Source organism: Falco cherrug, chromosome Z, assembly GCF_023634085.1.
Source record: "Falco cherrug isolate bFalChe1 chromosome Z, bFalChe1.pri, whole genome shotgun sequence".
Taxonomy (NCBI): domain Eukaryota; kingdom Metazoa; phylum Chordata; class Aves; order Falconiformes; family Falconidae; genus Falco; species Falco cherrug.
The window spans coordinates 44,571,447-44,580,326 of NC_073720.1; the positions used below are offsets into that span (position 1 = coordinate 44,571,447).

At 51.0% G+C, this 8,880-nt stretch overlaps 1 protein-coding gene and 1 long non-coding RNA gene across 2 annotated transcripts; both read right to left on the reverse strand.

The window, feature by feature from the left end:
• Positions 1-753: 753 nt before the first annotated feature.
• On the reverse strand, positions 754-1,971 carry LOC114016434 (uncharacterized). Its single transcript, XR_003560871.2, has 2 exons — positions 1,651-1,971; positions 754-1,357 (listed from the first exon to the last, which is right to left on the reverse strand). It is a non-coding gene; the product is annotated as an uncharacterized LOC114016434 (long non-coding RNA).
• A 76-nt stretch (positions 1,972-2,047) lies between these two features.
• GAS1 (growth arrest specific 1) lies at positions 2,048-6,721 on the reverse strand. Its single transcript, XM_055699399.1, has one exon. It carries the CDS (start codon positions 3,159-3,161, stop codon positions 2,169-2,171), a length of 993 nt encoding a protein of 330 aa, XP_055555374.1. The 5' UTR covers positions 3,162-6,721; the 3' UTR covers positions 2,048-2,168.
• Positions 6,722-8,880: the final 2,159 nt, after the last annotated feature.

The following is an 8,880-nucleotide window of genomic DNA, read 5'->3' on the forward strand; positions in this document are numbered from 1 at the left end:
TCTATTTACAAGGTCAAGTGTATCAACACTCGACACAGCTTAAGAGTGTAATTATTTATCTAAGGGTGTTTGAGTGTAGATCAGTAGCTCTGGCAGCAAACCAGGTTTCAGCACGATGCAAAGTAACTCCTAAGAACAATATTACAAGATCTAGTAATTGCTGATCCCTCCAGTGTGTTTACTTTTGCATTCTTTGGTTCAGGAGAAGGCAGGCTGAATGGCAAACTTCCGTGTGTTTTGTTGCAGCCCCCTTGATGCGTGCGCCACTGCCCGCACGAAGCCTTGTTCCAAACACTTGCCGCCTCTGTGTAATGTATTTCTCGCCATTTACTTGTTTGCACGCCTAGGAGCATTTCTAAGACTGTCAGTAAGAGCAACATGCCTCCACTTCTGGAAGAAAGCGCGGCGCACTAGTAATTCCACATACATATGGGAGCAGCGTCCTTGAATTGCTTTACTCTTTTCGGGCACTGGCGAGTTACCATGCCAACGCATTATAAAATCAACCACTCTTTTAAAGTAGTACTTTCAAGGCTGTATTTACTTCTTGCATGTAATTATTCATTAAAGTAAGAATAGCAGTAATTTACATCTATGTAAAGCATTACAGGCAGACAGATTTTTGTTTGCTGATTCTTTTTGGTTTGTTATTCTGTTGTTTGCCACCTCCACCACCCCCACCCCCTCCCCCCCCCCCCCCCCCCCCTCGGGTCTGAGAGTTCAAGTGTCCCTGCAAAACAATTTCACCACATCCATTATTTAAAGCTCTTTACTAATTTACATGTTCAGAAAATACAAAAAGCCATACATATTTAAAACACAGGCCTTTTTTATGCCTCCTATAAAAATTACAAGGTTTAAGGCTGCTCAGAAATGCATTTATACAATTCTACAATGTTCATAAAGTCTCTCCAAATAAGAAAGTTAACTTCCAATCTGTAAAATACACTGTACATTCGATATTCTGGAGAATACTTCATTGAATCACTGTTACTGATATCCCCTTAAAACATAAAATGAAATCTGTACTTTTCCAGACAAGAATAGCAAATGCAATTATCTGTCAAATAGGATGTGGACTTAAAACTTTTTTATTATTTTTTAAATAAATTATTCCAAAAGCATACAATTTATAAAATTCTATATACAGAGAAGAGCGACTGGTAACAAATCCCAGTTTTAAATACATTTTTAATATAAGATTTACCAGAGGTCAGCACCCTGATATGACGAGAGGCAATATAACTTTTCAGGATATTTGTACATACATGTTCTCGAGTCTAAAAGTGTCTTTCAAAGATGGCAGTGCAGAGCTCTTTTACAACAAAAGTTGCATTGTTCAGTATAGCCAACAACTCTGAAAAAAAACCCCAACTTTTTTTTTTTTATGCCACTAGGTTAAAGAGGAAGAGACGGCTGCTGGCATGCTTTTGTTATAACGAAGATGTGTGTGCAAGAGGGAGTGCTGTAAACCACAGTGTTCAGTCTGCTATTTCCTTAAATTTAATTAATGGCAGATGCAGCGTAACCCCCGTTCGGGGCCCAGCCGCACCGCGAAGAGCGAGCCTTGGCGGCCGATAACCAAGTTGCTGACTAACCAGTATGGCAACAGCTTTGGCAGCACGTTTGGGTAGCGCACCTCTTTCTCACCTTCATGTCAAAACGCTTAACGAAAGCCACCATCAGCACGCCATCACCCCCGCAGCCCCGGCGGGCGGCAGCGGGAGCCCGCCGCAGCCTCGCTGGCACCTCCGTCAGCCCGTCCGCCGGCGGCCCGCACGGGGCGGCAGCAATTGCATAGTGCACAGAGACCGGCACCCTAAAGGCGAGAGGCCGCGGCCGCCCGCTCCGCTCCGCCTCGCCCGGCCGCCGTCCCCCCGGCCGGCCCGCAAGGCCGCGGCGGCTTCGCCCGCGGAAGGCTGCCGGGCCGGGTCGGGGGAAGGGTGCGGACGGGCGCCGCGGGCAGCAGCGGAGGCGGCGGGGGGGCCGCCGCCCGCGGGGAGACGCGGGGCGGAGCAGGAGCGCCCGGGCCAACGGCCGGGGGATTAACGGTCAGGGCGTTTAAAACCGCGCCGCACCGAGGGGCCCCGCTGGCCGTGCTCCCTCCCGCCGCCGCCAGGCCCGCGGGATGGCCATCGGCGGCCCGGCGCGGCGCGGCGGGAGGGACGCTAGAGCCGCGGCAGCAGCGGCAGCAAGAGGGAGGCCAGCAGCGCCCAGGCCGCGGCGGCGGGCGGGCCAGCGCTATCCGCTGGCACGGGGAAGCCGGGCTCGGAGCCCGCATTGTCCTCCGCGTCGTCCCTCCCCTTCTGGCTCGGCTCCTCCTCGTAGTCCTCGTCGTAGTACTCCTCCAGGCCGCCGTCCGAGCCGCCGCTGCTGCCGGCGCCGTTGCCGCCCATGTCCGCGCCGAAGCAGAGGCGGGCCATGTTCTCCTTGACCGACTCGCAGATAGGCCGCTCCAGCCCGTCGCAGACGCAGTCGTTGAGCAGCACGGCCTTGGGCACGGCCAGCATGTCCTCGATGACGGCGCGGCACTCCGGCGTGCAGCGCAGCCCGTTGAACAGCTTCCCGCAGTAGGTCATGTAGCGGTTGAGCGCCAGGCTGCAGCGGCTGTCCCAGTCGCAGCGCCGCCGCGCCTCCGTGCAGCCCATGACGCCGCCGCCGGGGCCGCCGCCGGGGCCGCCGCCGGGACCGCCGGGGCCGCCGGCCGCCGGGCTGCTGGTGCGGGGCAGGCAGGGCTCGATGGCGCGCTTGGTGGCGCGGCAGTTCTCGTCCTGCGCGCAGTCGCAGTCCTCCAGCGCCGGGCCGCGCCGGGTGTGGTTGAGCTGGATGAGGGCCGCGATGCAGTGGCTGGGGCACCGCCGCCTGGAGGAGGCGGCGGAGCTTGCAGCGGCCGCCGGCCCGTCCCCACCGCCTCCCGCCGGCGCCTGCTGCAGGAGCACCGGGGCGCACGCCTCGGCGTACTGGTTGTAAGCGTAGCTGCACTCGGGCTCCCCCTGACACTGCAGCACCGCCTGCCAGCAGATCAGCCGCCGGCCCTGCACCAGCGAGCCCCGCGGCGGCCACACGGCGCCCAGCGCCGCCGCCAGCCACAGCCAGGCGGCCGGACGCGGCCAGCGGCCCCCGCCGCCGCCTCCGTGCCGAGCGGGCGAGCGGGCCACCATCGCAGGCGGCGGCGGCGGCGGCTGCTGCCGCAGGCGAGCGAGGGAGAGGCGCTGGTAGACGACGACGAGGAGGAGGAGAAGGAGCTGCCGCCCGTGGAAAAGTTTGCAAAACTCCCGCCGGCCGTGTGCATGAGGTCTCCTCGCATCAATCCATCCGCGCCGGTGCTGGGGCCCTCCAGCCCCCGGGAGCTGGAACCGGCGGGGCCGCCGTACGAAGCGGGCGCCCGGGGCCTTCCCGTGCACCCCACCCGCTGCTGCCGGCTTGGCGAGGCGGCGGCGAAGGCGCCCGGAGAGGTTGGGGGGAATCAGTGCAAACGGGGGCTCGGAGGAGAGCGGCTCCGGAGTGCGCTCGGGGACTTGCAGGCTGCGCCGGGAGAGCTCATGGTGCTGTCCTCCTCCTCATGCAGTTCCGTTTCTCTTTTTTTTTTTCTTTCTCTCTCTCTCTCGTTTTTTTTTTTTTTAAACAAAATCAGTGCCCAGCTGCTGCTGCTGCTTCGTCGGGAGCTTTTAACTCTCCGCTCGCAGCATCTCTGCACATGCCAGCCGCTCCGATCCCATTCACAGTCCCGGCTCCGCTCACTCCCTCTCGGTACGGGTTGCACTTTCGGGTGGCGGGGAGAAGAAATGTCTCTCCCCGCTAGCAAGAAGATAGCACAGGGAAAGGAGAAGAGGCAGCCTTCAGGATCTCTTTCTCTCTGAGCGACTGATGCTGCTTCTGTTGTCAACAAGCCCTGCAAGCTGCTCTGCGGATCCGTCTGTGGATCTTTTTTTCTTTGCAAGGCTTTAAATACAAAAGTGCCCTCCGAGCAGCAGCAACGTGCTCTGATTAGGCCTCATTATGCATGCATGGAAAAGCAAACAAACAAAAAAAATTAGCAACGCTTCTTCTTTTACACATCCCCCCAGCCTGCGCTCTCTCGCTCTCTTTCTCCTTTTCTCCACTTTTTTCTCCCTTCGCTCGGCCCCCTTTCACTGCCTCGCCACTTGCCATTGGCCCAGCCTGTTGTTGAAACTTTTTTTTTTCCCTCCTCTCTTTACGATCTGCTGGAGGGAGGGAAGGAGAGAGGGGGGCTGGAGGGCAGCTCACATTCAAAGCTTGAAAGGAAAGGCTTAAGGAGAGTGACAGCCCCCCGAGGAGCCCCTCCTCCCGTTAAGGCGGCGCGGCGGCCGGGCCGGAGGCGCGCGGCGGCGGCGGGGGTCGGCGCTCGGGGGCGGCGGGGGAGCGCCCTGCGCCTCCGCGAAAGGGCAGCGGCGCGGGTCTGCGGGCTGCCTGTGCGGGCACGCTGCTCCTGAACTGATCTGCCCTTTACAGCAAGGGGAAAAAAAGGTCTCTATCCCGTGTGATGTGTGTACCCAAACTTCCCACTGATTCAAGTGAGGGCAGAGCCGCTTCCCGAAAGAAAGAGAAAGGTAGGGAGGATCAGGCTCAAAATGGGACCGACTTTGCTTCTTGCTGAAATCTGAACAGAGCTCCTGGTTCCAGTATTAGTACACTCAGGGAGAGAAAGCTAACTTAGTGGTGCGCTCCGGCCGTGTAAGTACTGCTTTGCTATGCCTTCGGTGTTGCAGCTTTCCACTTACTGCATCCCCCACCGATTTTAAACTCACTCAGCTCAGCTTCTCGCCAGAGGTTTTCGTGCACGGATTTAAGACCCTGACCTACGAGGATGCCTGTTGGCGGAAATACAGTAGGTCTCAGTGTAGTTCTTTGATACTTTAATAAAGAACTGCCAATTAGTGAAAAGTTGTTTAAAATCTGTTAGAGGATGAAGTTTGTCTTCATTGAAAACAAAATGCCTTGCTGACGTCCTGCCTTCCTGTTATACTCTCCATCCGCTTTGCTTTGCTTATAAGGAACTAGACACAAAAATATAAATATTAAGGCACAACGAGAGGAGCATAGCAAAATAAGCAAGTAGTGCTGGATTTAGCCATTCCTTTTCGCTTCAGTGCTACCTTAATTCCAGAGCAACATTGTCTCCAACCACAAGGGGCATCTGTATCTGCTGCCTGTCAAAACTGGCGCTTTTTTCATCCTAAAACTATCAACTCCATCTGTCACAGAAATTAGGACTAAATCTATTTTCCAGAACTCGGGGATCTTGGGATTCTATGCGGTGTGGACTGATGTCTGTCTGAAAGTGCGTGGAAGGTGGAATGGCGGTGTGGTGTGGCTGGGAGTCAGTGTGATTGATATGTTGAGAAGCATTCGTAAGAATTTTCTCCATTGTCATCTGGTTTACAAGCTGCTTGTGTTTCTCCTTCAGTACGGTTTTGTCTCTTCTGGTGGAAAAATCGTGTTTGCTTGTGTTCTTAAATCTGTGAAAACTCCATTCAGAACCCCTGCCTTCATCCACCTAGTTGAGAGCCATTTCTTTTAATTCTTGTTTAATAAGGTTATTAAAAATGCCACATGCCATTTAGGCAGAGTGCAGTAAATACACATTGCAATCTACTCTGGGCTCATTCACGCATTACTTTGCAGCCCTGGTCACTGATGGTAACACTGTTAGTGGTGGAAGTCAGCTAGTTTGGAGTGGGTAAGTTGGAGTCAACATTGCTGTACAAAAAGCACTGTTGCACCACCTGATAGCTAGGGAAACCTGTCCACGTTTGTGCACCTGGAGAGAAAGGGACCTGCATGCCAGGACGTTCCAGTCCTAGAGAGCCTGAGAGAGGGGACTGCAGCGGGGCAGGGTCGAACCTTGGGATGGGACAGTGGCCTCCTGAGCTTCCTCCGCACAGGAGAGCAGGAATGGCTGGCTATCAGTCCCAGTGCAGCTGCCTTCTGCAGACAGCTGGGGCATGAGCTCTGCCTCCTTCCAGCTTCTGACTTCATCTGCAAAATCCATCCAGCTTGGGCTGCCCTTAGGTTTTGGAGCAGAAAGCAGGCTGTTTACTTTGTGAGGAATGGCAGCAGCTGAACTTCGGACCTCCCAGGAGGGGGAGTAGAGGAGCCTTCACTGCCGGCCTTGCATCCTTGCTGGCTGGGAAGAGGCAGCTGTTGAGCAGGAGGAGGGTCAGTGCGTGGTCACACTAGTGCTGACAGGCTTCCTTGGCTGGGGACAGTGTTCATTTTGCCTGCTGGTCTGAAAGGTAGGGCATGGCATGAAGCATTGCGTCATTCATAGGCAGAGATTTTTCATATGTACCTTTCAGTTAAAGAAATGCAAATTTCATACAGTAATAATAATAATGGAAGTGCTGACTTTGAGGTTTGGAATTTGGAATTATCTTTTGTATCATACAACTGAAAAAATTGTAACAGAAAATAGGTGGGCTCTTCACTTCCCACACCTTTTACCCATGTAGAATATTACCATCTACATCCAGGATTATGTATTTTTTTTCAAGAAACACCTTCTAAAAATGATTTAAAACATACTAGTCTGTATTTAAGGAGAACTTGGATTCTGACTGTATTTGTATCTGCCATTTTGGGGAAGGGCTTTGGGGCTCAGTGCTCTGTTGGGGGAAAGACAACTTCTAAGCCTAGGGGAATAACTCTTTGGCCTCTCTTCCTCAGTGCTGGTTTTCTAACAACAGAAATGGTATTGCCAAATTCAAAGTAGCTTTCAAAGTAATGAGGAAGGCAATCCTTGCTCTTTTTCACAAAGCGCCATGTAGGAAAATATATCCCATGGCGGGACAGTAAAATAAGGTCTGGTAGCTTTCTGAATTCCCACATTTGCTATGTTTTCTGCTTACTGTCCTTTCCTGTCTAAGCAATTAGTTTTGCTCCTTACACCAGCTCTCCACATTACTACAGAGTAGCAGTCTTCCGTCGCTAGGGGTCATTTTGGCAGCCGAAAAAGCCAGCACATATCTGACCTGGATTTATGACTCCTGGGCACCTTTTTGTTTAATCCTGGTGTCTTTTCCCCCTTTTTATTTCACACCCTTTCCTAATAGTTGTCCTATCCAACTTGTGTTTTCTTTAATTCTTTTTCTGACCTATTTTACACTGATTGTTTATAAAATAAGGACATTAGATAGACACAAACCCAGCTGACCTTAAAATTCAGCAGTTCACATTCAGATGTAATTAAAAATACATGGTCTATATATGTGGTTAATTCCTCTCAAATGATTTCTAAGCACATTTCTTTTATTGGATTATATTGCTTTTTCTACGTTTCAAGAGATTTACAACTGCTATTAAAAATGTCTGGCAGGAGTCCTGTGAATTAATTAGCTGATAAAATTTCAGTTTCTGCATCGAGTAATATCTTAGTATGTGCCTGATGGAGACACACAGTGAGAAAGCACTTTTTCTTCTTGAAGAAGAGATTGAATACTAATAGAGGATTTCACCTGTCAATGAAAGGTATCTTTTTGCCAAACTCTGTCAGTAGTTCTCAGAACCTTTTGGCATTATGGTGTATGGGAGTCATGGGGGGCAGTAAAAGTCCTATGCATACACCAACATTCATCCTGTAGAAATGGCCTAGTAAGGTGTCACTTGCAGTAGCCTGTGCAGATGACTGAATACGGACATGTGCATATTGCTGAGTTCTTGGATCTGATGTACCCTCAGAGACCCATAAATAATAACCTCTGCAGTCTAAAGTTACAAAAGAAAAACTTTGTGACTTACCGGATTCCCAGCACAAACTTGGGGCAGGGGTGGGGACAGGGAATGAATATAGTGCTTTCCCAAGTGGTGTCTGTTTCAATGGAGAAGTAAGGGCAAGTGAAGGCATTTAAATTAGGTTCTTGCTTCACATCTGGAGTAGTTTATCTTTTTATTGACTGTGCAGAGCTGTTTGGGAGATTGGTGTCTTAAGTTAGCCACCTAAACTAGGTGTGAATACTCCTCAAAATAGTCATTTTTTCACTTGAATGTGCAGAGCTTCCAGGGTGAGCATCCCTCCTCTCTCTTGCTTTATGCAGGCAGAAAAATAATGAACAGGGAGGATAGTAAGTGATTGTATTGATCAACAGTCACCCCACTGAGTTGAAGCTCATGACTGGTGAGACCACTGTACTTCACACTGTAGGGTCAGTTAGACATTGTTATTTTGGCCATACATATTTAGCGTTGCCAGTGTAAAGTCTTGTGAACATTATTGAGGGCATTCAACACCTGGCCTTCAGGCCAATTATTTTTAATTGATTCACCTGTGTATTATCTGGGATTGATCCCTTCTAGAACAGGTTGCACAAGTCCACTTGCACACCAGTCAGCATGGGGCTCTTATTGACACCTTAGGATACTTTATAACATTTTTCCAACCAATGCATGGTGCAGACTGCCAGTGTGATTTGTTTATGGCGTGATTTTGGAGACTATGTGTTGCATGCTATGGGGTGTGATTGGGAATGAGTGGGAGGTCAAAGCATACTGATGTAGCTTTGGAGGACTGTGTGGGGACTGTGTAGGATCAACTGTGTTGATTCTGGAGTGAGCTACATGTGGAGGTGCTTTCTGGTTGCCTCCCAGAAAACAACCTGGGAATGTACTAATGGATGCTGGAGGGAACTGGACTGACTCAATCTGTAAGCAAGAGACTGTACTTCAGTCTCTGAGATGTTAATGGGAGCAGAGAATAAAAAGAAGCCCATATAGTCTTGTCTTATTGCAAGAAAGGGACAGACATTTAAAAGGAATATGGAGTGGACCTGTTTAGAAGAGTTGGAGGCAGGATATCATTATTAATTTTGGAATGTTAGTTACTTGGGTCCAGCAAATACAGCGCTGTAATCGTTAACTGTGCAC